The sequence below is a fragment of the Melanerpes formicivorus genome, unplaced genomic scaffold, assembly GCF_026170545.1.
Source record: "Melanerpes formicivorus ecotype bairdi unplaced genomic scaffold, bMelFor1.0.p_v2 SCAF_106, whole genome shotgun sequence".
Taxonomy (NCBI): Eukaryota; Metazoa; Chordata; class Aves; order Piciformes; family Picidae; genus Melanerpes; species Melanerpes formicivorus.
Window position 1 is genome coordinate 555,509 of NW_027142458.1, and position 27,015 is coordinate 582,523.

Consider the following 27,015-nt stretch of genomic DNA (forward strand, 5'->3'; position numbering starts at 1 on the left):
ATGTGGATAGTTACCATCTCCTACCAACCAAAGCCAAAGTTTTCTCCACCATCCCAGTAGAAATGTATGGCTCCCACCAAATCCCATGGCAGAGTGTGATGGTGCGTCCGCTGCCAGCCACCAGCTTAGTGTTAGCAGCCTGATCACAGGCTCACAGGATGTTAGGGGTTGGAAAGGACTTCCAAACATCATCAAGTCCAACCCCCCTGCCAGAGCAGGAGCATAGAATCCAGGACAGGTCACACAGGAACACATCCAGATGGGGCTGGAAAGCCTCCAGGCATGGTGACTCCACAACCTCTCTGGGCAGCCTGTTCCAGGGCTCTGTGACCCTCCCAGTGCAGAAGTTCCTCCTCATGTTGAGGTGGAACCTCCTGTGCTGGAGTTTCTATCCATTGCTCCTTGTCCTATCCCAGGGTGCAAGTGAGCAGAGCCTGTCCGCTCCCTCTTGACCCCCAGCCCTCAGGTATTGATAAACATTGATTAAATCCCCTCTCACTCTTCTCCAGACTAAACAGCCCCAGGTCCCTCAGCCTCTCCTCACAGGGCAGTGTTGCAGTCTCATAGCTTTCCATTGGCCTCTCTTGAGTCTGAACTGGGGAGCCCCAAACTGGCTGCAATATTCCAGCTGTGGCTCCACCAGGGCAGAATAGAGGGGGAAGGAGAACATCCCTCAATCTGAATCTTCTGGACACACTTCTCTTAATGCACCCTAGGATCTGTTTGGGGAGTCCATGCTGACTGCAGGGGCGCTGGCCAAGATGACCTTTGAGGGTCCCTTCTAGGCCAGTGCAATCTGTGAATCCTCAGGTAGCTTGGTTCATGAGATCTACCAAATGTCCTGAACTGCAGCAAAAGGCAGAATTTCACAGCTAATGACTGAAAGCCTTTAATCACAGAATCATAGAAGGCAGCAGTTTGGAAGTGAACCTCAAAAAGCAATGCCTGCTTTTGCTCCTCAGCTGGTTTCAAAGTCTAACCTTCAGTTTACCAAAGCAGATCAGCTCTACAGATTCACACAGATTGCATAGGGCTGGGAGGGAACATCAAAGGTTATCTTGTCCAAACCCAATGCAGTCAGCAGGGACACCTCCAACTAGTTCAGGTTGCCCAGAGCCATATCAAGTTTGACCTTGAATGCCTCCAGGGATGGGGCCTCAACCACATCCCTGAGCAACCTGTTCCAGTATTTCACCACCCTCATTGTGAAGAACTCCCTCCTGATGTCCAACCTAAATCTTCCCTGCTTCAGTTTCAAACCATTGCCCCTCATCCTATCCCCACAGGTCCTTCTAAACAGCCCTCACCCCCAGCCTTCCTCTCAGTCACCTTCAGCTATTGAAATGCTGCTTTAAGGTGTCCCTGGAGACTTCTCTTTTCCTGGCTGAACAGCCCCAACCCTCTCACCCTGTCCTCATAGGAGAAGTGCTCCAGTCCTCTGATCATCTTTGTGGCCCTCTTTGGGACCTGTTCCAGCAGGTCCATGTCTCTCTTGCGTTGGTGGCCCCATAGCTGGACACGGCCCTCCAGGTCAGGTCTCAGCAGAGCAGAGTGGCAGAATCCCCTCTCCATCTGCTGGGCACTCTTCTTTTGCTGCAGCCATTAGCCATCTGAGCTGCAAGTTACCATTGCTGGCTCATGTCCAGCTTCTCATCCACCAGCACCCCCAAGTCCTTCTCTGCAGGGCTGCTGCAGGATGATGATGGTGATTGTGTCCGTAGGTGCGAGCTGGCACCACGCAGAGCACACCCCTGCAACGGGACACCAAGGCAGGGATGGACCAAAGGCAGCGATGAGCAGGAGGAGGAAGGGCAGCAGGGGTGTTGTCAGGAAGGTGAAAGCTGAGTGAAAATCGTTCTTCCCTGGCAGGAGAATCGAATGTTAATATAAGACAGTGAGATATGGATTGGTGAGGGGTGACAGGAGGGGAATTAGGTCTTGACTGGAGAATAAAACAGCTAGCAGTGCAATACAGCACCGTCACCAAATGGGTCAATACCTGCTCAAGCTGGGCTGCAGAAGTTTTGGCCAGCTCAGCTGCTGCAGACACAGTTGCTCCCCAAAATAAAAGGCTTACCACCCAACATGTTTAAAGCAACTATCCTCATACTGCTGAAGCCAAAGGCATTGGTGCATGGTCGGACTTGATGGCCTTAAAGGTCTTCTCAAACCTTTACAGTTCCATGATTGCCAGGGTCTGGGTTTCACCACCACAATGCTTGAACTCTGTGTTGGAGAGAGCTTGCAGGGAGCCATAAAGAAATGGAAAACAGAACCTGAAGATACCAGCCCCCAGATGGGGTTTTGATCAAATCCAACCTTTCTGACCTCAAAGAACAAACCTTCAGTGGATCCAGTCAGTGAGGGTCCGGGTCTGCTGCTTAGGGTGGCAGTGGGAGCGATATGATGGGGGCTGGCTAGGGGAAGAAGGGGGAGATTTCATCTCCACCCAGCAATCATTTTCATAGAATGGGTTGGGTGGAAAGGGACTTCTAAAGCTCATCCAGTCCAACCCCCCTGCACTCAGCAGGGACATCTGCAACTAGAGCAGGTTGCTCAGAGCCCCAGATGACTTGACCTGGGATGGATCCAGGAATGGGGCATCTCCCACCTCTCTGGGCAACCTGGGCCAGGCTCTCACCACACTCAGTGTCAAACATTTCTTCCTTCTCTCCAGTCTGAATCTCCCTCTTTTAGCTCAAACCATCACCCCTTACCCTGCCATAACAGGCCCTGCTCAAAAGTCTGTGCCCAGCTTTCTGATCAGCTCTTTCAGCACTGAAAGGCCACCAGAAGGTCTCCCTGGAGCCTTCTCTAGGCTGAACAGAATCAGAGAATGATAGGAGTTGGAAGTGGCCTCTGGAAATAATCTAGTCCAAGCCCTCAGCCAGAGCAGGTTCATCCAGAGTAAGTTGCACTCCAGGACAGTACGGGTTGGTTCTGAGCTGTGAGCACACACTGCTGGCTCACACCCAGCTTTTCACCCCGTTGTTCTAATTTCAGTAGATCAAGATGATAGAATCACCGAATGGGTTGGGTTGTAAGAGACCTTTCAGGTCATGCAGTCCAACCATGAACCCAGCACTGCCAGGTCACCACTAAACCATGGCCCTCAGCACCACATCCACAGGGCTTTAAAACACCTCCCGGGACGGGGACTCTGCCACAGCCTTGGGCAGCCTGGTCCAGGGCTTGACAGCCTTCCTGGAGAAAAAATTGTTCCTCGTGTCCAACCTAAACCTCTCCTCTCGGTCTGTGGGGGCTACAAGCGGGGCCGGGACTCTTTGAAAGCCCTTTAGTGTGGCCAGAAGGCTCCCGGTGAACCCAAACCAAAGCCTCGGAGCTGCAGGGTGTCTCTCAGCCGGACACCAGCGCCCTGGGGACACACGGCCCGGGCCCCGCAGCCCCCCAGGCTCCGGCCCGAGGAGGCCGGCCGGGGCTGGCCGCGGCGCTGCGAGGTAAAATGGACGCCGAGGGGTCTCCGCCACCCCCGCGGCGGGCCCGCAGCCGGCCCCTTCCCCCTTGGACAACGGCAGGGGGACTACGAGTCCCATCGCGCCTCGGGCCGGGGGCGGAGCGGGGCTTTGTGCGGGGCCGGGGCGGCATGCGGGGGAGCAGCAGCCGCCGCCGCCGCCGAGCCGCAGCCGGAGCCGGAGCGAGCCCGCCCCGGGGGGAGGGCGAGGGCGGCGAGCCATGACGGGCGGCGGCGCCGCCGCGTTCCGCCGTCGGTGCTAGAGGGCGACCGCGGGGCGCGGAGCCCGCCTGGCTCGGCGGCGCGGAGCGCGGAGGCAGCGCGGAGGGGCCGCCGCCGGGGCCGCTGCTGCTGCTGCTGCCGCTGCCGCCGCAGCCGCCGCCGCCATGGGCAACGCGGGGAGCGTGGACTCGCAGCAGACGGAGTTCAGGGCGCACAGCGTGCCCCTCAAGCTGCCCATGCCCGAGCCCGGAGAGCTGGAGGAGCGCTTCGCCGTCGTCCTGGTGAGTACCGGCCCCATTGTCTGTGGGGAGCGGGGTCGGGCGGTCGGGGACGGGGCGCCGCGTTTCGCCCGCTGCCTGCCGCCCGCGGGCCTCCGCGGAGGGGCCGGGGAGGACTCGCGGGGAGGTGGGCGTGTGTGCGCGGAGGGCGGCTGAGAGCCGGGGAAAAGTTGGGAGCCCGAGACGGCAGCTGCCCCGCCGCGCTCTGCCCCCGGCGGCCGAGGCCGCCCCAGCCCGGCCGGGGCGCAGGTGGGCTCGGCGGGGCGGTGCCGCCCGCGGCACCCCGGGGCCCGGCCGCAGGCTGCGGGACGGGGCCGCGGTGGGGCTGGGGCTGGGCTGCGGGGGGACGGACGCAAGGCGTGTGTGCCGGCTGCGGCTCTTTGTCTCGGGAGCCCCCGAAGAGCCGCCTTCCCCCGAGCCGAGGCGCTTCCCCCGCGGCGGGGGCCGAGCGCTGAGGAGCGGCCGGGAGGGTCCAGCCCGGGGCGGCTCGCTGGCGGTACCGGCCCCGGCCGAGAGGCCGCTGCGGGAGACAGTGGCCGCGGCGAGACTCGGTGCGGCCTCTCCTCGGCCTGGCGGCTGCCAGGAGGCCGGGCTGGAAGGGGCCGGAGCCCTTCGGTCGGTGGGACCCTGCCCCGGACACCTCGGTCCTGCCGTCCTCCCGTCCCCGGCGTCTGTACGCGGCTCAGCGGGGCTGGTTCTGGGCGTTTCTGTCAGTTTCGGGTCTATATCGCTGTTTTCCCCTCACCTGAGCATCGCGATTGGCCGTTTGGGATCACCCTCCTATCAGAACTTCCCGAGGAGAGCAGTGCTTTGGTTGGACCCGATGAGCTTGAAGCTCCTTCCCCACCTAAACGGCTCTGGGATTCCCTTGGTGCTGCTTTGGGCGAACGTCCTGGTTTCCTTCGGGTGTCTAGCACGAGTACAGTTAAACAACCCGTCAGTTCTTCCAGGTCCTTATTTACTTTTGAGCCGTGTTGGGGTGAAAAGCAGAAGCTGCAGAAGGACTCAAACCCATGTGCGTGCCCTGCCCTGCCTTCCCTTAGTGCCATGTGAAGCCCAGCAAGGCGAGCTGCTGCCAGAGTGATTCCTGTGCCAGAGACTAGAGCAAACCCTCCCCGTCTTGGAAATAACTCCTGGTGCGGGCTGAGGATTCACAAACTGGTGTGTTGGGGATTATTTCTGGTTAGACCCAATTAGATTATCATGTCTAAGAAAAGAATAAGCCTATTCAGGCAGGAACCCCCACTGATGAGCCAAATGGCGAGTGAGATGTTACGATTATTAGGCACAGTGGAGCAAAAGCTTGAGCTCACAGAGCTCTTGTTGGGGAAACCCCTGGCCCTTTTGCAGATGGGAGATGCACCCCCTGCAAGCAGCACATGGCTCAGAATCGAGTCCCGATTCATCCTAACCGTGATGGGCTGCATCAAAAGCAGGGAGAGCGGCAGGATGAGGGAGGTGATTCTGCCTCTCTGCTCTGGTGAGACCTCACCTGGAGTACTGCGTCCAGGTCTGATGCCCCCAGCACAAGGACATGGAACTGTTGGAGCAGGTCCAGAAGAGGCAAAGAAGATGATCAGAGGGCTGGGGAACCTCCCCTATGGGGACAAGCTGGGAGGCTTGGGGCTGTTCAACCTGGAGAAGAGAAGGCTCTAGGGAGAACTTAGAGCAGCTTTCCACTACCTGAAGGGGGCTGCAGGAGAGCTGGGGAGGGACTTTTTAAAGGGCTTGTAGTGACAGGATGAGGGGCAATGGCTTTGAGCTGGAAGAGGGCAGATTTAGAGTGGATTTGAGGAAGAAATTCTTTGCAGTGAGGGTGGTGAGACACTGGAACAAGTTGCTCAGGGGGGTTGTGGATGCCCCCTCCATGGAGGGATTCAAGGCCAGGCTGGATGAGGCCTTGAGCAAGCTGGGCCAGTGGGAGGTGTCCCTGCCCCATGGCAGGGGACACCTGAACTAAATGATGTTGAAGGTCCCTTCCAACCCAAACCATTTTATGAGTTTATGAATAACCAACCAGAAGGGTGCCTGGCTTCACTTGTGATGCCTGCTCTGTGGGAGAAAATGAGTAGGCTTGAGTTAGGAGCAATTGATGAGATCAGTGAAAGGAAGAGACACCACTTGGGAGAGCAGAGTGTGCTAGATGTGTGTAACATAAATACAGGAGATAACAGGACCATGCCTGTGATCTCTTGAGGTACTTGAAAGGAGGAGATGGCATCTGGTTTTAGAAGATGGACTTAAATTAATGGTCAGGGGATGAGTGCTGTAGCTTTGCTGGGGGGGGGGGGAGCAGGGCTGTGCAGACACATCTGTGCAAATGGGGTGTTGGGTGGTCTCCTCCCATTGGGGTGGAGGGAGGGGTGGAAGCTGCAAGATGGGAGGCAGTTGGATGATCTCAGAGGTCTTTTCCCCCAAATACTGCTGCTGGAGCAGCCAAAAAGCACCCTCAGTCTGTTCTCCAAGCCAGCTGAGGATGGCTGATGTTGGTTGCAGCTTCCAGGAAACATCTGACCAGTGTATGAAAGAGTAAACTCTTAGGCTGTTATTAGTTCATTTACTCTTGTGGCTCTGAGGAGAAGATGACTGTGCCACTGGTCAAACCCCAGAAAAGGGTAGGCAGGAGAACAGAAGGAATTAATGAGGAAGGAATGGTGACTGGGGGGGGGGGGGGGAAGCATGAGGAGTATTTTCTGTAGGGAGAGAGAGGATTAGTCAGGAGCTGAGAGTGTGGAGAAGGAGATGCTGAAGGTTGTGAGACTAAATCTCACCTTCTTTACGTGCTGTCTTCAGAAATTAGGCTGGCAGAAGCATGGCTGGCACACCCTGAGAGCCCTGGCGAGGTCCTGAGGGGCTTTGCTGACAATAGTCGTTTTCTGATCACTAATGAAGTTTCCAAGAGCGCTTCTGACGTTGATGAACGCCCAGCTCCCTCAGGGACTCAGCAGGTACAGCGTTGTCACACCGAGGAGCTCCTGTGTGCAGAGTGTGGGAAAGGTTCCTCCTGTGCAGCCTCACAAAAGGGTTTTGAACTTTTGAGTCTTTTCTCCTCCTGCAGAACCAGCCCAGGGAGCCATAGCCCTCTAAAACACGTGCATGCCTGCAACACCTTGAGTCCTGTGTCCAGTTCTGGGCCCCTCAGTTTAGGAAGGAGGTTGAGGTGCTGGAAGGTGTCCAGAGAAGGGCAACAAAGCTGGGGAGGGGTCTGGAGCACAGCCCTGTGAGGAGAGGCTGAGGGAGCTGGGGTTGCTTAGCCTGGAGAAGAGGAGGCTCAGGGGAGACCTTCTTGCTCTCTACAACTCCCTGAAGGGAGGTTGTAGCCAGGTGGGGGTTGGTCTCTTCTTCCAGGCAAGCAGCACCAGAACAAGAGGACACAGTCTCAGGCTGTGCCAGGGGAAGTTTAGGCTGGAGGTGAGGAGAAAGTTCTTCCCAGCAAGAGTAATTTGCCATTGGGATGTGCTGCCCAGGGAGGTGTTCAAAAAGGGATTGGATGTGGCACTTGAAGCCATGGTTTAGTTAGTCCTGAGGCATTGGGTGACAGGTTGGACTTGATGATCTCTGAGGTCTTTTCCAACCTTGTTGATTGATTCCATGATTCTAAGGAGGGTGCAGCTTGGCTGGGTTTGTACCACAAAGTGCTGTGCTGTTGGTTCAGCACAGAATCTTCAAACACAGAATCACAGAATAGTTTGGGTTGGAAGGGACCTTGAAGATCATCTAGCTCCAACCCCCCTGCCACGGGCAGGGACACCTCCTAATAGACCAGGATGCTCAAGGCCTCATCCAAGCTGGCACTGAACACACTCTCCTGGTCTTCAGGACCTCTGTGGTCCCTTCAGCAAGTGGGTGGCCAAGCATGGAGGTCATGCGTGTATGTGCTCACTTGTGTTTGCTGGGTTCTTAGAAGAGTGAATCTTGAGGAAGGCCTCTGGTGAAGGAGTTTGTCCACTTCAAATGTACATTGTCAGCTTAAGCTGCCTTGGTTGGCCTCAGTCTTTGAGGTTTGAGGTGCACAAATTGCAGGGGATGATGGGAAGTGCTCCAGGTCACAATGTTTTGGTGAAGCTTTGAGTTCTAACTGTGCTAATAAGCTCCTCCAGACTGTTATCAAGGACATGCTGAACAACGTGTGCAGTGGTGTCTGACCAAGGTGGGCAGCAGTGCTGGGTCTGGCTGCATCAAACCTCTTGGTCCACTGTGATCTGTCTCTCCTGGTACTGTTTTAGGGACTGGTGCAGTAAAAGTGCTTCCCTGGCTTGCTTGTTGCATGGAGATTTGTACTTCTCCCTGCTAGTGAGGACCAGGGTCTGTGTGTTTGGGAAAGATAAATTTGATGGGATCTACTTGCAGGAGAAAAATCAGGAGGATAAGCCAGGAGAGACCCAAGTTTGTGTCTGTGAGCTAAGTGTTGCTTTTCCATTGCTCTCAAAGCGCTGTGAAGCCTCCCCTTGTGATAGCATGTGTGAAATAATTCCCTCAGCCTCAGGGTTACACAAGAGTGTAAAGTCCAGGGAAGTGCTGGAGTGTTACTGCCACCGCGTTCCGATTTGCCTGTCAGGGATTGTGGATGAACTGGGAGCTGGAGCCTGGCTCTGGTGCTGACTTTGGGCTTGCCAGCTCTGGGTTTTCATGTATAGGTTCATAGAATGGTTTGGGTTGGGAGCGACCTTCAAGATCATCAGCTCAAATCCCCCTGCCATGGGCTGAGACACCTTCCACCAGCCCAGGTTGCTCAAGGTCCAGTTCAACCTGGCCTTGAACACCTCCAGGGAGGGGGCATCCACAACCTCCCTGGGCAACCTCTTCTAGTGTCTCACCACCCTCACTGCAAAGAATTTCTTCCTCAAATCCACTCTAAATCTCCCCTCCTCAGACTTCAATCCATTCCTCCTCACCCGGTCACTCCAAGCCCTTGTCAAAAGCCCCTCCCCAGCTCTCCTGTGCCCTGCTTCAGGTACTGAAAGGCAGTTACGCAGTCTCCCCAGAGCCTTCTCTTCTGCAGGCTGAACAGCCCCAACTCTCTCAGCCTGTCCCCACAGGGGAGGTTCTCCAGCCCTCTGATCATCTTCATGGCTTGTTCTGGACCTGTTTCAACAGTTCCATGTCCTTCTTGTGCTGGGGGCATCAGAACTGGATGCAGTACTAAAGGTGGGGGTCTCATGAGTGCAGAGGGGAGAACGGAGCAGAGTGTCTCCAGGAACCTCTTGCAGTTGTCCCTTCCCCAGCACACTCATTTTTCCTTCTCAGCTCAGCTGGACTTTTCTCCTGGCTTTATCCTATGAGAGCTCATTGCTCTCTACAACATCCTGACAGGAGATTGGAGCCAGGTAGGGGTGGGTGTCTTCTCCTTAGTATCAGGTGATAGATTGAAAGGAAATGACCTGAAATTGTGCCAGGGTAGGTTGAGGTTGGAGAGGAGGAACAATTTCTTTGCTGCAAGAGTGGTCAGAACACTATGCCCAGGGAGGTGGTGGAGTCAAGAGGCGTTCAAGAACTGGCACCTGGGTACGTGGTTTAATGGCCACAGTGGTGTTGGGTTGATGGTTGGACTGGATGATCTTGGAGGTCTTTTCCAACCCAACCAGTTCTGTGACTCTGTGGCACGTGGGGCAAGTGCTCGTGGGTGCTCGTCTCTGGTCACCAACCCTTTGCTGCAGAGGACAGCGTTGGTGAGTGTGTGTGAGCCAAGTCTGCTGAAGGTGTCTGTAGCCATTCTGGCACCCTTCTGTGGTGGAGCAAGTGGTGAGTTTGGAGATGTGGGGGTAAAATCCAGGCTTTCCAGCTCCTGCAGCAGGGTGGTCTCCCTCTGAAGCGGTACCGGGGCTGCACGTTTGCACATGACACGTGGTTTGGAGGAAGCAGCCAGGCCGAAGTTGGCAGGGTAAATGGTTGCCTAATGAGCTGTGATTGACATAATTTGACTGCTGGATTAGGAATCTGCGGTGAGGTGAACAGGAAATATCCTCTTACCCCCACCAAGAGCTGTTTCGTTTTACAACGGAGTCTTCTGTGCCCGGGCCTGAGGGAAATGTCTGCAGGGTGAGGGGAACGTGGAGGGAGGAGGAGGCGGTGGTGTTTGCTGTCCTGCTCCTGGCCCTGCTGTGCTCTGTCCTGCTTCCTACCTGGAGGCAGAGCATCAGCTCTGCTCCTGCTGAATGCTTGCAGAAAGGACCTTCTCCGTTCCTCCAGCACTTCCTTCTCCACGGTGGATTTGATCCCCATGGTGGATTTGATCCCCGCGTGGGTTTCCGTACCGGCCGAGGGAGTTTCGGGGTCTGTGGCTGAAGAATCTGAAAGCTCAGTGTGAAAACTCTGTAACACTTCCCAGCTGTTTTCCATTCCCCTTCCTAATCCTCTATCAAATATATTATACATTGTTTTATAAGATGTGGGATTTGGGAGTCTGCAAGTGATTAAAGAGCATGAGATGGTTGCAGGAGATGCCTGTGAGGTACTGTTGGTTCCCTTGCTTTGGTGGGACACAGGATTCCTCAGTAATTCCTAAGTTTGACAGAGCTCTTGGGCAGGTTTCGCTTGAGATCCTGCACTTGGGTGTAATTTGTGTTGTTTTCATGGAATTTGAAGGCAATCCTAGTCCAGAGACACTGAACTAGGTTTAGGAAAACCTTCAGGAGAAGGAGAGTTCTGAGATTCAAATATTGAAAAGGCTGGTTGTGTTCTCACCTTCAGAGGGGATTCTCCCCCTCTACTCTGCTCTGCTGAGACCCCACCTGGAGTACTCCCTCCAGTTCTGGAGCCCCTAGCACAGGAAGGATCTGGAGGTGCTGGAAGGTGTCCAGAGAAGGGCCATGAGGATGAGCAGAGGGCTGGAGCTGCTCTGCTGTGAGGACAGACTGAGGGAGTTGGGGCTGTTCAGTCTGGAGAAGAGAAGGCTCCCAGGAGACCTAATTGTGGCCTTCCAGGATCTGAAGGGGGCTGCAAGAAAGCTGGGGAGGGACTTTTGAGGGTGTCAGGGAGTGATAGGACTGGGGGGAATGAAGCAAAACTAGGAATGGGTAAATTGAGATTGGATGTTAGGAAGAAGTTGTTCCCCATGAGGGTGGTGAGAGCCTGGCACAGGTTGCCCAGGGAGGTGGTGGAAGACTCCTGCCTGGAGGTGTTTGCAGCCAGGCTGGATGTGGCTGTGAGCAACCTGCTGCAGTGTGAGGTGTCCCTGGCCATGGCAGGGGGGTTGGAACTGGCTGAGCCTTGAGGTCCCTTCCAACCCTGACAATTCTGTGATCTCTGCCAGGCTTCTGCCTCTGGACTGTTTCCTCCAGCTCTTCAAAATGATTCAAGCATTGACACCTTTTTGCTTGAAGAAGCAATCCAATAAGTCATGTTGTTAAGGGTATGATTTTCTGACAGAGTGGATTCACAGAGGGACTGTGCTGGGTGGTGACACATCTGTGGAGCTGCCTGGGAAATCAGCAAAGGGCATGTGTAAGTTTTTCCACCTGGAGAGCACAGGAGAATGGTTTTGCTAAAGCTCTTTATTTTTGAATGTCTGGACCACAGGGATACTATGGTGGGCACTTGGCTGCTTAAGCAAGAGTTAGTCCCATTCCTGAAATGGATACAGCTTCTGGAAACCTGGAAAGCTTCAAGAAATGCCTAAGCTGATGTAGATGCATCTTCTTTCTGGGTACCGTTCCCCCCTACAAACTAGTCTCCTCGATTTATCAGGCTGTAATGATGAAGGTGTGAAGCCATCCTGTCAAGCTCTGTGTGTCTCTTTCTCTTAATACCCTGAGAGACAGCAGCAGGCTCTTGTCACAAAGCCCAGCTAAAAGGGATTGCTCTTTGATGGCCACAAAGTGGAGTGGGTTGGACACTTAAGGGCCGTCCCAGGAGGGGGCTGCTGCTGGGGGGCTGCTGGCAAGGGCATCCCAGTTGGATGTGAAAGCCTCCATTTGCGAGGCCAGTTATGGAAATGATGGCAAAGAGGTTTCCTAATGCTTTTTTTTGGCGCTCCATAAACCCATCATCATGTCATCCTTCCCTCCAAATGACTCTGTGCTTTCATCTGAGGTCAGCAGGTCAGTCAGCTTGCCCAGGGACAACAGAAGGAGGTGAGCTGCAGTCTGTGAAACTGGCAGGATTGTTACTCTTACTTCTTTAGCTGAGTGTCCTGGTGTGAGCCAGAGCAGAACCAGTTCTGCTCAGGGCTGTGGCTTCCCAGCTCAGGCTCTGCTCAGTGAGGCACTTGATGAAGTGCAGGGCAGGGTGGCACAGCCAGGGGCTGCTTCTAGCAGGCAGAAGCTGATGGGAGAGTTCCTGCCAAGGGCTGCCTGCAGAAAGGCTCTGCCTGAGACTTGCTCCTCTGCACACCAAGGGCACTGCCACAGCTTGTGCCACACCTTGGGGGGCAGCAAGGCAGAGTGGCAGCTGTGGGGAGGAGAGGCCAGGCCAGGTGACCCCCAAGTGCCCAACAAGGGATTGCAGCCCATGGATGGCATCTTCAGGAGCAAGCTGAGGGCTGCCCAGGGCCAAGCCTCTTCTTGCCTGGCTGGTGTCCCAGCAGGACTCTGTCCCTTCTGCCTTCCATCCCCATCCCTCTGTTCCTGAATCCACTTCCAGAATCCAGCTCCTGAATCCATTTCCTATCTGCTGCTGAGTCTAGTTTGGGACTTGCCAGTGTCTGCCCCCAGCATCAGTGGTGCCAATGGTGCCCTCATTGCCATCAGGGGCTGGGTTCCATGTTGGTTTGTGTCTCTTTGTCTCTCTCCCATGGCATTGTTCTTCATTCCACCCCAGCTGGTTGAGTTTCTTTCCCATCCCATCAGCCTCTCTCCCTTCTTCCTCTTCTCTTCCCTTAGTGAAGGCAGAGAGCTTCCTGGAGAGCCTCTGGCCCTGCTCTGGTGGCCAGCCCAGCCCTAACTCTCGACAGTGTGCACAGAGAGTTTTTAGCAGAACAGAGCCTGCAGCTCCCATGCTCTCCTGCTGACAGCTAGCAGACCTCCTGCCTTTGCCCATGACCTGCACCATCCTTTCTCCTCCAGTGCACTGAAGCCTTATCCAGCATCTCCACCAACTTCCTTAACCATCTGTGCAGGATAAAGGGGTTTTCATTTTACCTTCACAAGCAAGGTCATGCAAGGCTTGGCCCCGAGGTGTGAGGTGGTCTCTTCTGTGATACTCAGAGGCAGTGGGTGATGCTCTGGGAAGAACCTGAGCGGCACCAAATGAAATTCAGAGTTTACAAGGTGATGTTAAATGAAGCAGTAGCTGTTGGATTGTGTTCGGTTGAATGATTTGGAGCCTCTGGAGTCTACCTTCAGTCGTTCAGCTACCAAGAAAGAAATCATTTTGGCTTTTCATGGGGTGTGAAAAGGTGTTCAGGCCTACAGGAGCTGTTCCCTCCCCTGCACGGCAAACCCCAGCAGAAGCACAAAACCAAAGAGAAAGGTTTGATTTCCCCCTGTGTTTGTTAACAAGCACCACCAGCTACTTTTATTTTCCTTCTGTTTTTGCATCCTTCAGCAGAGATGGTTCAACGATTCCCACAATTTAGTGAGGAAGCCAATTCCCTTTCAAACACAAATTAGCTGCCTCAAAGGTGATTCCTGTCAGCTCAGCTCCTTCTGTGGGTACTTAGGACTGGAAGGGGATTATTTGTCATAGAATGGTTTGGGTTGGAAGGGACCTTAAAGATCATCCCCCCCCTGAAGGGGGCCTACAGGAAGGCTGGGGAGGGACTGCTCAGGATCTCAGGTAGTGATAGGACTAGGGGGAATGGAATGAAGCTGGAGGTGGGGAGATTCAGGCTGGACATGAGGAGGAAGTTCTTCCCCATGAGAGTGGTGAAGCCCTGGAATGGGTTGTCCAGGGAGGTGGTTGAGGCCCCATCCCTGGAGGTGTTTAAGCCCAGGCTGGCTGAGGCTGTGGCCAGGCTGATCTAGTGTGGGGTGTCCCTGCCCATGGCAGGGGGGTTGGAACTAGCTGATCCTTGTGGTCCCTTCCAACCCTGACTGATACTATGATACTATGATCATCCAGTTCCATCCCCCCTACCATAGGCAGGGACACCTTCCACTAAACCACCTTGCTCAAGGCTTTGTCCAGGTTTGGGTGCTGGATGCTCTGCCAGCTGCAGAAGGGACTGACCTGGTGCTTCCTCCTGGGTCACCACCACCTCTGTGTTTGACAGGGTCCAGACAAACTTTTAATCGTGTTTTAAGGCCTCTGCTTGTGGAATGGAATGGAATGGAATGGAATGGAATGGAATGGAATGGAATGGAATGGAATGGAATGGAATGGAATGGAATAGAATACACCAGGTTGGAAGAGACCTTCAAGATCATCACATCCAACCTATCATCCAACACCACCTAATCAACTAACCCATGGCACCAAGCACCCCATCAAGTCTCCTCCTGAACACCTCCAGTGATGGTGACTCCACCACGTCCCTGGGCAGCCCATCCCAATGGGCAATCACTCTCTCTGTGTAGAATTTCTTCCTAACCTCCAGCCTAAACCTCCCCTGACGCAGCCTGAGACTGTGTCCTCTTATTCTGGTGCTGGTTGCTTGGGAGAAGCAGTCTTTCTTCCAGACCAGCACCAGAACAAGAGGACACAGTCTCAAGCTGCACCAGGAGAAGTTTAGGCTGGAGGTGAGGAGAAAGTTCTTCACTGAGAGAGTCGTTTGCCCTTGGAATGTGCTGCCCAGGGAGGTGATGGAGTCACCATCCCTGGAGGTGTTCAAGAGGGGATTGGATGTGGCACTTGGTGCCATGGTTTAGTCATGAGGTCTGTGGTGACAGGTTGGACTTGATGATCCTTGAGGTCTCTTCCATCCTGGTGATTCTGTGCTTCTGTGAAAAGGTGGTTTACATCTGCCATCTTGCTCTGTGAGCTCTTACACTGAAGAGGTGAAGGCCCCAGAGGAGTAGCTGGGCTTTTACTCTTGATTTGTAGCTTGGAAGACATCCTAAAGTGAAACCAAGCTTTGATACTCACTTTCAGATCTTTTCTTAATAGTCACTGAGCTGTTACAGCCAGACAAACCTAATGTCAGTTCCTTCTTTTGCCCTCAGAATATGCTTTTAGTCTCAAGCTCTCAGCGTTTCTGCTCATTTGTTCCCTGTTGGAGCTGTTCTTCTTCCAAGTGGGGAACAGAGCAGTGAAGTGAACCCAGCCTGCTGGGGAACAGTGCAGTGAAGTGAACCCAGCCTGCTGGTCATTTCTAGGGGTGGAAAATCCCCTGTGAGTGCTTTCAGTTTTACTTTGGCTTTTCTTTGCTGACCCAGGTACTGTAGCATGTGATGCTTGTTTTGAGCAGCAGCTTCTGGTGTGGCTGTGAGCTTGAGGTGCTGGGGGAAGGGTCTCCCAGGGCAGGTTTGGACTCCAGTGTCACCACTGCTACTTTTGCCTCTCTACTCTGACTTAGTGAGGCCGTGTCTGGAGTACTGCGTCCAGTTCTGGAGAGACAGGGAACTGCTGGAGACAGTCCAGGGGAGGCTGCAAAGATGTTGAGGGGCCTGGAGCAGCTCTGTGAGGAGGAAAGGCTGAGAGCCCTGGGGCTGTGGAGCCTGGAGAAGAGCAGCCCCAGAGGGCATCTGAGCAATGCTCAGCAAGAGCTAAAGGAGCTGTGGGGGGCAAGAGGCTGGGGCCAGACTCTTGTCAGTGGTGCCCAGGGACAGGGCAAGGGAGGTTCCACCTGAAGAAGAGGAGAAAGTTGTTTGGTGTGAGGGTGCTGGAGGCCTGGAGCAGGCTGCCCAGAGAGGTTGTGGAGTCTCCTTCTCTGGAGAGCCTCCAAACCCAGCTGGGCATTGTGGTGCTGGGCAAGCTGCTGTGGGTGCCCCCTGTTGTAGCAGGGGGTTGGAGTGGATGATCTCCAGAGGTCCCTTCCAGCCCCTCACCATGCTGGCATTCAGGGGTTCTGTGAAATGACCTCATGGCTGCACTGATGCCCAGTGCTGACTCGTAGCATGGGTGGGGAGGTTAAATGCACTGCTTTGGTTGTGCTGCAGATTCTACTGCACAGGCTGATGTCAGCAGTCAGTGATGTCCCTTGGTGGAGGTCACTGCTGTTCACACCAGGCCTGGAAGATGTTCATGAGCTGCCTTGTGCCTAACCAAATGCGAAGCTTTATGTAGAAGAACATCATCAGCTTGACTTTTTTTGAGCTCCTTATGAATCTAAGTGCCAAAAAGGGTGCTCTTAACCAGAGTGATCTTGGATAAGAGACTCAGTTAGGTGAGGCAGGGAGGGCTGGTACCCAGCTCTGCCAGAGGAAGCTGTGGAGAAGCACGTGCATGGGCTGCCATCCTGACCTTGCATGGAGGAGGAACTGAAGAGCAATCCACAGCAAGACCAAATGAATGATGCAGCACATGCTAATGCAGCACTGCTCTTCACCACCAGTTTATTTTTAAGTGCTTGGGCTGCCTCTTGAGTTTGAATTAAGCACATCATCATCAGGATCAAAATAACTTCCCAGTGCAGGAAGCCATAAAGAAAATGGCAAGAGATTGGATTGCTTTTCAGTGGTTTTCACTGGTTAGGCCACACCTTGAGTCCTGTGTCCAGTTCTGGGCTCCTCAATTTAAGAAGGACATTGAGACTCTTGAGCATGTCCAGGGAAGGGCAACAAGGCTGGGGAGAGGTCTGGAGCACAGCCCTATGAGGAGAGGCTGAGGGAGCTGGGGTTGCTTAGCCTGGAGAAGAGGAGGAGGTCAGGGGAGACCTTCTTGCTGTCTCCAACTCCCTGAAGGGAAGTTGTAGCCAGGTGGGGGTTGGTCTCTTCTCCCAGGCAAGCAGCACCAGAACAAGAGGACACAGTCTCAAGCTGTGCCAGGGGAGGTTTAGGCTGGAGGTGAGGAGAAAGTTCTTCCCAGAGAGAGTTGTTAGCCATTGTAATGTGCTGCCCAGGGAGGTGGTGGAGTCCCTGTCCCTGGAGGTGTTCAAGAGGGGATTGGATGTGGCACTTGGAGCCATGGTTTAGTAGTCATGAGGTGTTGGGTGACAGGTTGGACTGGATGATCTTTGAGCTCTTTTCCAACCTCATTGATGCTATGATTCTGCTGGTCACTTTTGAGGGCTGTGTCCTCTGAAGCTGTGTGTGACAGCACGTGGCTGTTTCAGACAGACTTTGCAGGGTGAGGCTTGGTCCCCTGGGAGCAGTTTTGGATGGAGTTTTCCTGATGGGTTTTCCTGCTGCTAGGAGAGGATGCCAGTGGCATCCTGGGCTGCAGCCAAAGAAGTGTGGCCAGCAGATGGAGAGAGGTGATTCTGCCACTGTGCTTTGCTGAGACATCACCTGGAGGACTCTGTCCAGCTTTGGGGTGTCCAACACAAGAGACATCGACCTGCTGGAGAGGGTCCAGAGGAGACCACAAACATGATCGGAGGGCTGGAGCACCTCTCCTATGGGAACAGCCTGAGAGGATTGGGGCTGTTCAGCCTGGAGAAGAGAAGACTCCAGGGACACCTTAGAGCAGCCTTCCAGTACCTGAAGGAGGCTAGAGGAGAGCTGGGTAGGGACTTTAGAATACAGAATTAGCCAGGGTGGAAAAGACCTTTGAGATCATCCAGTCCAACCTATCACCCAACACCATCTCATCAACTAAACCATGGCACCAAGTGCCTCAGCCAGGCTCTTTTTAACCACTTCTAGTGATGGTGACTCCACCACCTCCCTGGGCAGCACATTCCAATGGCTAATCTCTCTGGGAAGAATTTCTTCCTAACATCCAGCCTGAAGCTCCCCTGGCACAGCCTGGGACTGTGTCCTCTTTTGACAAGGGCTGGGAGTGATAGGATGAGGGGCAGTGGCTTTGAACTGGAAGAAGGGAGATTGAGGCTGGAGATTAGGAGGAAGCTCTTCACACTGAGAGTGTTAAAATACTAGAACAGGTTGCCCAGGGATGTATTTGAGGCCTTGTCCCTGGGCACATTCAAGCTCAGACTGATTGTGGTTGTGGACAGCCTGCTGTAGCTGGAGGTGTCCCTGCTGACTGCGGGGGGCAGGACAAGATGACCTTTGAGGTTCCCTCCCAGCCCTGTGCAATCTGTGTGAATCTGTAGAGCTGATGTTCTTTGGTAACCTGAGGGTTAGACTTTGACACTAGCTGAGGAGCAAAAGGAGGCATTGCCAGTGTGAAATATGCTTCCAGGCAGAGGCTGTGGAGCAGCCCTTCTAACCCCTGGAAGACTTCCCCAGCGAGCACTGTGCGGCCACACTGCAGACAAACTCAGCTGAATTATTGTTTGTTTGCCTCTTTGTTTGCTAGGAAGAGTGCATTTGGGAATTTGGTGTGGGAAGTAAGTGACACCAACTCATTGGATTTGATTTATAACTGTGTTTAAAAACCCAAAGTAGCCCAAGCCTTCAGCAGCTCAGGGCTGCAGCATCAGTGGAGCCGACGTCTGAGGAGGGGAGATGGAGACTGGAGATTAGGAAGAAATTCTTTCCAGTGAGGGTGGTGAGACACTGGAATAGGTTGCCCAGGGAGGTTGTGGATCCTACCTCCCTGGAGATCTTCAAGTCCACACTGGATGAGGCCTTGAGCAAGCTGGGCTAGTGGGAGGTGTCCCTGCCTATGGTGGGGGATTGGAGCTAGGTGATCTTGAATGTCCCTTCCAACCCAAATCATTCTATGAATCTATGAAAGGCTGAGGCCAGGCAGGTAAAAGCACTTCCAGCTGCTGTTGCTGCATTAATTTTCCATGGGTCACATCCTGCCCATGCCACTTCTGAAGGGTCACTGTAGTAAAACCAGCTGGGTTTTAGGGCTTGGACTTCTCACCGTGGCATCAGCTGACTCTGAAGAGCCACGCTCTTACCCACATAGCATTGTCACTGAGCAATCTCATGGTTCCTGTCACATCTGCAGAAGGCTCCCAGGCCTAGAGGTGGTGGAGGGTTCATGATGGTCACCCCTGTTTCACTTGAATATTCACAGGCTCACAGGATGCTAGGGGTTGGAAGGGACCCAAGGAGATCATTGAGTCCAACCCCCCTGCCAGAGCAGGACCATGCAATCTAGCTCAGGTCACAGAGGAACACATCCAGCCAGGCCTTGAAAGTCTCCAGGGAAGGAGACTCCACAACCCCTCTGGGCAGCCTGTTCCAGTGCTCTGTGACCCTTACAGTAAAGATGTTCCCCCTTGTGTTGAGATGGAATCTCCTGTGCTGTAGCTTACATCCATTGCTCCTTGTCCTGTCACAGGGAGCAAGTGAGCAGAGCCTGTTCCCTCCCTCCTGACCCCCAGCCCTCAGATATTGATAAACACTGATTAAATCCCCTCTAAGTCTTCTGTTCTCCAGACTAAAAAGCCCCAGGGCTCTCATCCTCTCCTCACAGGGCAGTGCTCCAGTCCCCTAACCATCATTGTAGCCCTCCCCTGGACCGTCTCCATCAGATCCCTGTCCCTCTTAAACTGGGGAGCCCAGAGCTGAGCACAGTATTCAAGATGAGGTCTCAGCAGGGCAGAGTAGAGGGGAAGGAGAACCTCCCTGGATCTGTTACTGTTTTACTTCCATTCACTGTTTTGATCATCTGCTTTGTACTTTCAATAACTGAAGAATCCCAGTATGGGGTGGGGGGTTGGAAGGGACCACTGGAGGTGCAGGGGCACCCACAGCAGCTTGCCCAGCAGCACAATGGCCAGCTGGGGTTGGAAGCTCTCCAGAGAAGGAGACTCCACAACCTCTCTGGGCAGCCTGCTCCAGGCCTCCAGCACCCTCACACCAAACAACCTTCTCCTCAACTTCAGGTGGAACCTCCTGGCTTCCAGTTTGTGCCCATTGCCCCTTGTCCTGTCCCTGGGCACCACTGACAAGAGTCTGGCCCCAACCTCTTGCCCCCCACTGCTCCTTTAGCTCATGATAAGCATTGAGAAGATCCCCACCATCCCCTAAAGCTCAACATTCTGTCTGTGTATGTTGGAAAATAGAAGCCTTAATTTGTCCCAGGCTTTGTCTCTTCCTAAAATAACCTCCCAGTGCCTTCCCCCAGTGTTTCATTCCACCAAGGCTTGGATGATGTCTAACTTGTCTGTGCTCCATCACCGCTAACGTGCTGCATGAGTCCAACATGTGTTGCTTTCCAATTTGCCATGAGATCCCCAACAAAACAAGGGTTTGTCTTCTGCAGCTCTGCAGCCTTAAACATATATTTGGGGAGGATATTCATGAAGCACCACAATAGTCCCATTGTGCAGGACATGAATGGTCCTCTGATGAGAGCCGAGTGATGCGTGGACCTCCTGGACTCTGCCTTGCATCTCTTGAGAGCAACTGTGTGTCCTTGGTCATCAGCTGGAAACGTGCCCAGCCCCTTGGAGAGGCAGCTGGGGACACCTCCACATAATACCCTGAGGTCATTTACCCTGGGAAATGTCCTATGGTGTGCTGGGACTGCTTGGGGGATGGCAGCCAGCACAGCCTGTGTCTTGGAGGAAACACCCATGTCAGAACGATCCTGGGTGTCTGCTGTGAGCCAGAGCAGAACCAATTCTGCTCAGGGCTGGGACTTCCCAGCTCAGGCTCTGCTCAGTGAGGCACTTGATGAAGTCCAGGGCAGGGTGGCACAGCCAGGGGCTGCTTCTAGCAGGCAGAAGCTGATGGGAGAGGTCCTGCCAAGGGCTGCCTGCAGAAAGGCTCTGCCTGAGACTTGCTCCTCTGCACACCAAGGGCACTGCCACAGCTTGTGCCATACCTTGGGGGGCAGCAAGGCAGAGGTGGCAGCTGTGGGGAGGAGCAGCCAGGACAGGTGACCCTCAAGTGCCCAACAAGGGATTGCAGCCCATGGATGGCATCTTCAGGAGCAAGCTGAGGGCTGCCCAGGGCCAAGCCTCTTCTTGCCTAGCTGGTGTCCCAGCAGGACTCTGTCCCTTCTGCCTTCCATCCCCATCCCTCTGTTCCTGAATCCACTTCCAGAATCCAGCTCCTGAATGTGGTTCCCATCTGCTGTTGAAATCAGTCTGGGACTTGCTCAGTGCCTGCCCCCAGCATCAGTGGTGCCAATGGTGCCCTCATTGCCATCAGGGGCTGGGTTCCATGTTGGTTTGTGTCTCTTTGTCTCTCTTCCATGGCATTGTTCTTTCCATCCCAGCTGGTCAAGTCTCTTTCTCAGCCTCTCTTCCTTCTTCCTTTCTCTTCCTTTTGTGAAGGCAGAGAGCTTCCTGGAGAGCCTCTGGCCCTGCCCTGATGGCCAGCCCTGCCCTGCTGGCCAGCCCAGCCCTGATGGCCAGCCCAGCCGTGACCTGTGACACTCCTGGAAGACTCCTAGACTTCTTTCATCCTGTTGCCTCAATATCACAGAAGGAGCAGCCTTGACTGTGGCCTCCTGCCCTTCCAGAAGCTGTGTCCTTGTCCAGTGGGCAGGGCTGGTGATGGCAGCAGGAGCCAGGATTGCTGCCCATGTTGTCTGTGATGTTTGTGATCTTTTCTGGCCAGGTGTTGGCTGAGGGCAGGAGCTGCTCCAGGACAGAAGATCCTTGAGATGACCAGAAGCAGTGTTTTCCTTTTTCTCTTTACTGTGTGTTTGGGTGTCATGGGAGAGATCTTAAAAGACAACAGTTGTTTGGGGTTCTAAGAAGATGTTCTTTATGACTATAAAAGGGCTTGGGGTGAATATATAGATTGTGCATCTGTTCCTTGTTTCTCTGGGATGTGACTCTGCAGTTGAGGCCAAAAATGAAGGATAGAATGCTGTAGAGATTGGCAAAGTTCCCCAGGTCTTTCAGAAGCCAGTCATTAAAATCAAGGAGCTAATTGTTCAGTCCCAAATATTCTGGTTGTTCATCCATCTGGTGCTCCAGAATGTCCCTCCACTCACTCCTCTTGTTCTGCTTTCCCCTTTTCATCCTCTGAGAGTGGCAAATGAATCAAAGCACAGAACCATCACAGAGTGTAGGAGCTGGAAGGGACCTCTGGAGATCCAGCAGGCTCCCTTGGAGAAGGTCACACAGCAGCATGTCTCAGGTGGGTTTTGAATGTCTGCAGAGATGGAGACTCCACCACATCCCTGGGCAGCCTGCTCCAGGACTCTGCCACCCTTAAATTAAAGAAGCTCCTCCTCAAGTTTAGATGAAACTTCTTGTGGTCAACTTTGTGCCCTTGACTCCTTATCCTGCCACTGGACAACACTGAAAACAATCTGGTCCAGTCCTCCTGTCCCCTGCTTCTTGAATACTGGTCAGCATTGATGAGATTCCCCCCTCAGACTGCTCTTCTCCAGACTAACAAGACCAAATTCTCTCAGTCTTTCGCTATCAGAGAGCTGTTTCAGTCCCCTCAGCGTCTTTGTAGCCCTCTGCTATACCCCCTCCAGCAAGAGTCTGTCCTTCTTGAGCCAGGAAGTCTGGAACTGGGCCCAGTATGCCAGCTGTGGCCTTGCCAGGGCAGGGTAGAGCAGGACATTCCTCGACAGCAGCCTGTGCTCTTCTTCATCAGCCCAGGCAGGATCCATGGGCTGAGGCCATTGGGGTTAGACTCAATGAGGCCAAGGCTGGGCTCTGCATTTGGGTCACAGCAAACCCACGAAGGCTTCAGGCTTGGGGCAGAGTGGCTGGAAACTGCCCAGGGAAGAAGGACCTGGGGGTGCTGGTTGACAGTAGCTGAAGATGAGCCAGGGTGTGCCCAGGTGGCCAAGAAGGCCACCAGCATCCTGGCCTGGGTCAGCAATGGTGTGGCCAGCAGGAGCAGGGTCGTTATCACTGCCCTGGACTGGGCACTGGTGAGAACACCTTGAATCCTGGGTTCAGTTTTAGGCCTCTCACTCCAAGAAGGACATTGAGGGGCTGGAGCAGGTCCAAAGAAGGGCAACAAAGCTGAGGAAGGGTCTGGAGAACAGGGCTGGTGAGGAGCAAGCTGAGGGAACTGGAGAGGACAAGGCTGGGGGGAGACCTCATTGCTCTCTGCAACTCCCCGAAAGGAGGCTGGAGCCAGGTGGGGGTTGATCTCTTCTCTCTAGTAGCAGGTGATAGAAGGAGAGGAAATGGCCTGAAATTGTTCCAGGGGAGGTTTAGGCTGGGCATGAGGAACAATTTTTTCCCTGAAAGATTGGTGAAGGCCTGGCCCAGGCTGCCCAGGGCAGTGGTGGAGACCCCATCCATGGTGGGCTCTCAAAGCCGTGGAGATGTGGCGCTGAGGACCACACTTCAGCAGTGCTGGGTTAACAGTTGGAGCTGATGATCTTCAAGGGCTTTTCCAGGCTAAACAATTCTGTGATTCCCTGATGGATTGTTGTGAGCCCTAAATTGCAGCTGCTTCAAACAGCCTGGCAGTTGTCACAGCTCCTCCAGGCTCCTCTGGCAGGGTGCGGCGTGTCTGCGGTGCGGCGGCTCCGCTGCCTGTCACAGCTTCACCTGCAGCAGTCTCTTTCTCTTGATCATGTAAATGAATATCTGAGCCTGGCAAATGTGCAGTGTTCTTTTCTGTAAATAGAACAAGGACTTTGGTACTTTACAGCGTTTTTCATCCATGAATCTTTCAGAAGCCTTTCAGTGCTGGAGAGGAGGAGGAGGAGGAGGAGGAGGGGGGAGAGTTGCCCCTTGAATAAGGAAGCTGAAGTGCTGGGAGCTCCCCAAAAGTGAGGAGAAAGATTAGAAATGAGGGTCTCCTAACTTCCCAGTGGCACCCCTGGGAAAAGAAAATGGCCCTGTTGGCTGCCTCCCCCTGTGCACACCTGTTTGACACCTTGGGAAGCCCTCTGTGCCTCTCTCCAGCGTGGCATTTGGCTCTTTGAAGTCACTTTTGCTGATCCATGTCAGCTTGCCTTGAAAGTCTTTCATTTGTCCAGCTCAGCTGAGGGGCAGCTTTTTACTTGGTTTATTTTCTGGTGCTTGAGGCCACCTTTCCTCTTTGATGTATTTACCTCCTCCCCCCATTTTACAGTGGTTTTGGCTGGGCCAGAGTTAATGGCTTTCTTTGCTTCTCCCCTTCTCTACCAGGTTTGCATTTGCTGGTGTATTCCAGAGGTGAGATGAGGTTTTTGTGGCTCTTTGTGCCTGCACCTGTGCATGAATTGAGCCATGCTTGGGGGTTTTTAGCACCTCAAGCCTCATTTCCAAAGCACATTGTCCTGTGAGTCCAAATGAAGGTGGGAAGGATGATGTTCACAGGTTGTATCAGGTTGGAAGGGACCCTAGAAGGTCTTCTGTAGAGATGTGTGAAGTAGACAAGGTGCTGGGGGTGGGGGAAATGCTTTTCTTTTGAATTGTTTGGGGTGGGGCTTTTTGTCTGCTTTTAAATCCTTTTCCATGAGAGCCTGCAGTAGCTGGGGCAGACAGTCAGCAGTGCTTGCCTTGTGCTGAAAGCAGTCCTGCAAAGGGATTCAGCTGACTCGGCTCAAACACCCAAAGAATGGGAGAAGAGGAATTTAGGAAGCTAAGCCTCAGACTTTGGACAGATTAAAATGGAGTGACCTTTCAGCTCAGCACACAGGAGGGTTTGCAGGAGCAGGTATGTGGCTGATGACCCTTTCCTCCCAAGCCTGGCATCATCTCTCACACACACTGAGTCTGCAGGAGCTTTGTCAAGCAAATCGTTAGCCCCACATTGCTGCCAGAGATTCACAGAGTCACAGCATGGTTTGGGTTGGAAGGGACCTTGATAGAATAGAATAGAATAGAATAGAATAGAATAGAATAGAATAGAATAGAATAGAATAGAATAGAATAGAATAGACCAGACCAGACCAGACCAGACCAGACCAGGTTGGAAGAGACCTTCAAGATCATTGTGTCCAACCCTTCAACCAATCCAACCCACCTAAACAACTAAGCCATGGCACCAAGCACCCCAGCAAGTCTCCTTCTGAACACCTCCAGTGATGGTGACTCCACCACCTCCCCAGGCAGCCCATTCCAATGGCCAATCTCTCTGTGTAGAACTTCTTCCTAACATCCAGCCTAAACCTCCCCTGGCACAGCCTGAGACTGTGTCCTCTTGTTCTGGTGCTGGCTGCCTGGGAGAAGAGACCAACCTCTGCCTGTCTACAACCTCCCTTCAGGTAGCTGTAGAGAGCAATAAGGTCTGCCCTGAGTCTCCTCTTCTCCAGGCTAAGCAACCCCAACTCCCTCAGCCTCTCCTCACAGGGTTTGTGCTCCAAACCCCTCCCCAGCTTTGTTGCCCTTCTCTGGACACCTTCCAGCAAGTCAACCTCCTTCCTAAACTGAGGAGCCCAGAACTGGACACAGGACTCAAGGTGTGGCCTAACCAGTGCAGTGTACAGGGGCAGAATGACCTCCCTGCTCCTGCTGGCCACACTGTTCCTGATGCAGGCCAGGATGCCATTGGCCCTCTTGGCTGCCTGGTGAATGCCCCTGCCATGGGCAGGGACACTTTCCACCACACCAGGTTACTCAAGGCCTCATCCAACCTGGCTTTGAATGCCTCCAGGGAGGGGACATCCACAGCCTCCCTGGGCAGCCTGTTACAGTGTCTCACCACCCTCGCTGGAAGGATGTTCAGCTCTCTGTTTGTAGGCCATTGCTATGTATGTGAGCAATGAGATGTTGGTATGAGGTGTTTTCCAGGAACAAAGCTCTGCATACACCTGTAAATGCAGACTCAGAGCAGAAGCAGGGGAAAGATTTTGGTGGAAGATCAAGTGCTTCACTTGGAATGTAAAAGAAATTGTGCAAGGACTTAGGGGAGCTGAGTCCTGCAGCAGCAGGATCCTTCATCACCAAACTAAAAGGAGGTTCTAGTGAAGGGGGAGGTCAGTCCCTTCTCCCTGGGATCAGGTGATAGAAGGAGAGGAAGTGGCCTGAAATTGTGCCAGGGGAGGTTGAGGTTGGAGATGAGGAAGAATTTCTTTGCTGCTCTCTCTGAGCACTACTAACTGCTGCAGCAGATGCAGAAGGACTGAGAAGGTGTCGGTGACACGGGTGGGAATTGTGTTCAGGTTTGGGCCTCTCACTCCAGGAGGGACAGTGAGGTGCTGGAGTGTGTCCAGAGAAGGGCAAGAAGGCTGGGGAGAGGCCTTGAACACAAGTCCTGTGAGGAGCAGCTGAGGGAGCTGGGCTTGTTCAGCCTGGAGAAGAGAAGAGGAGGCTGAGGGGAGACCTCATTGCTCTCTGCAGCTCCCTGAAAGGAGATTGGAGCTAGGTGGGGGTTGGTCTCTTCTCCCTAGTATCAGATGATAGAAGGAGAGGAAATAGCCTGAAATTGTGCCAGGAGAGGTTTAGGTTGGAGATGAGGAACAATTTCTTTGCTGCAGAAGTGGTCAGGGAATGGAATAGGGTGCCCAGGGTGTTGGTGGAGTTTGAGAGATGTTTGGGTGAGAGCTTAGGGACGTCGTCGAAGGGTCATGTACAGGGAGACATTAGGTTATGGCTGGGCTTGATGATCTTAACATCTCTTCCCATCAGAATCTGTGGCCATGGCACTTTGGGACATGGTTTAGTGGCCATGGTGGGGGTTAGTTGATGGTTGGACTCAGTGACCTTAGAGGCCTCTTCCAAAGGAAACAGTTCTGTGATCCCATCAGCAAGCTTGCTGGCAATGAGCTCATCCTATCTGGGAGCAGGGCATGAGAACCAGCTGGCAATTTTCAGATGCTGAGAGCTGCTCCTGGCTCCTCACAGACTGCAGGCATTGCAGAGTGCAGGCAGAGCATCCTGAGCAGCCTGGATTTGCAGGGAGGATGAGGAACTCCAATACCTACAAATGTGAGCGAGGCAAAAAATTGATTAAGCGTGAAATTCTTCTCTGGCAGCAAATTCTTGCCTGGCTGGGTGACAAAAGGTTGCACAACTGAAAGGGGGGAAAAGTGCTTTGCCTTAGCTCAGAGCCATTGTTTGTTTGGGTTTGCAAGGTTTGTTTTATGTCTGATGGTGAGTCTTTGTTAGAGGTGAATTATCCCTTCTGGTTAGCAAGTGGAGTGGAAACCACCCACCCAGATGCACTTTCAAGGCATTATCATAGAAGCATAGAATTGTCAGGGTGGGAAAGGACCTCAAGGATCAGCCAGTTCCAACCCCCCTGCCATGGCCAGGGACACCTCACACTACAGCAGGTTGCTCTCAGCCACATCCAGCCTGGCTGCAAACACCTCCAGGCATGAGGCTTCCACCACCTCCCT

At 53.6% G+C, this 27,015-nt stretch overlaps 1 protein-coding gene across 1 annotated transcript in view; it reads left to right on the top strand.

The window, feature by feature from the left end:
• The first annotated feature begins 3,717 nt into the window (after positions 1–3,717).
• FMNL2 (formin like 2) overlaps positions 3,718–27,015 on the top strand; it is a 203,173-nt gene continuing 179,875 nt past the window's right edge. The window contains 1 exon segment of the mRNA XM_068166785.1: positions 3,718–3,975. Coding sequence (XP_068022886.1) covers positions 3,859–3,975 — 117 coding nt within the window. The 5' untranslated portion in view covers positions 3,718–3,858.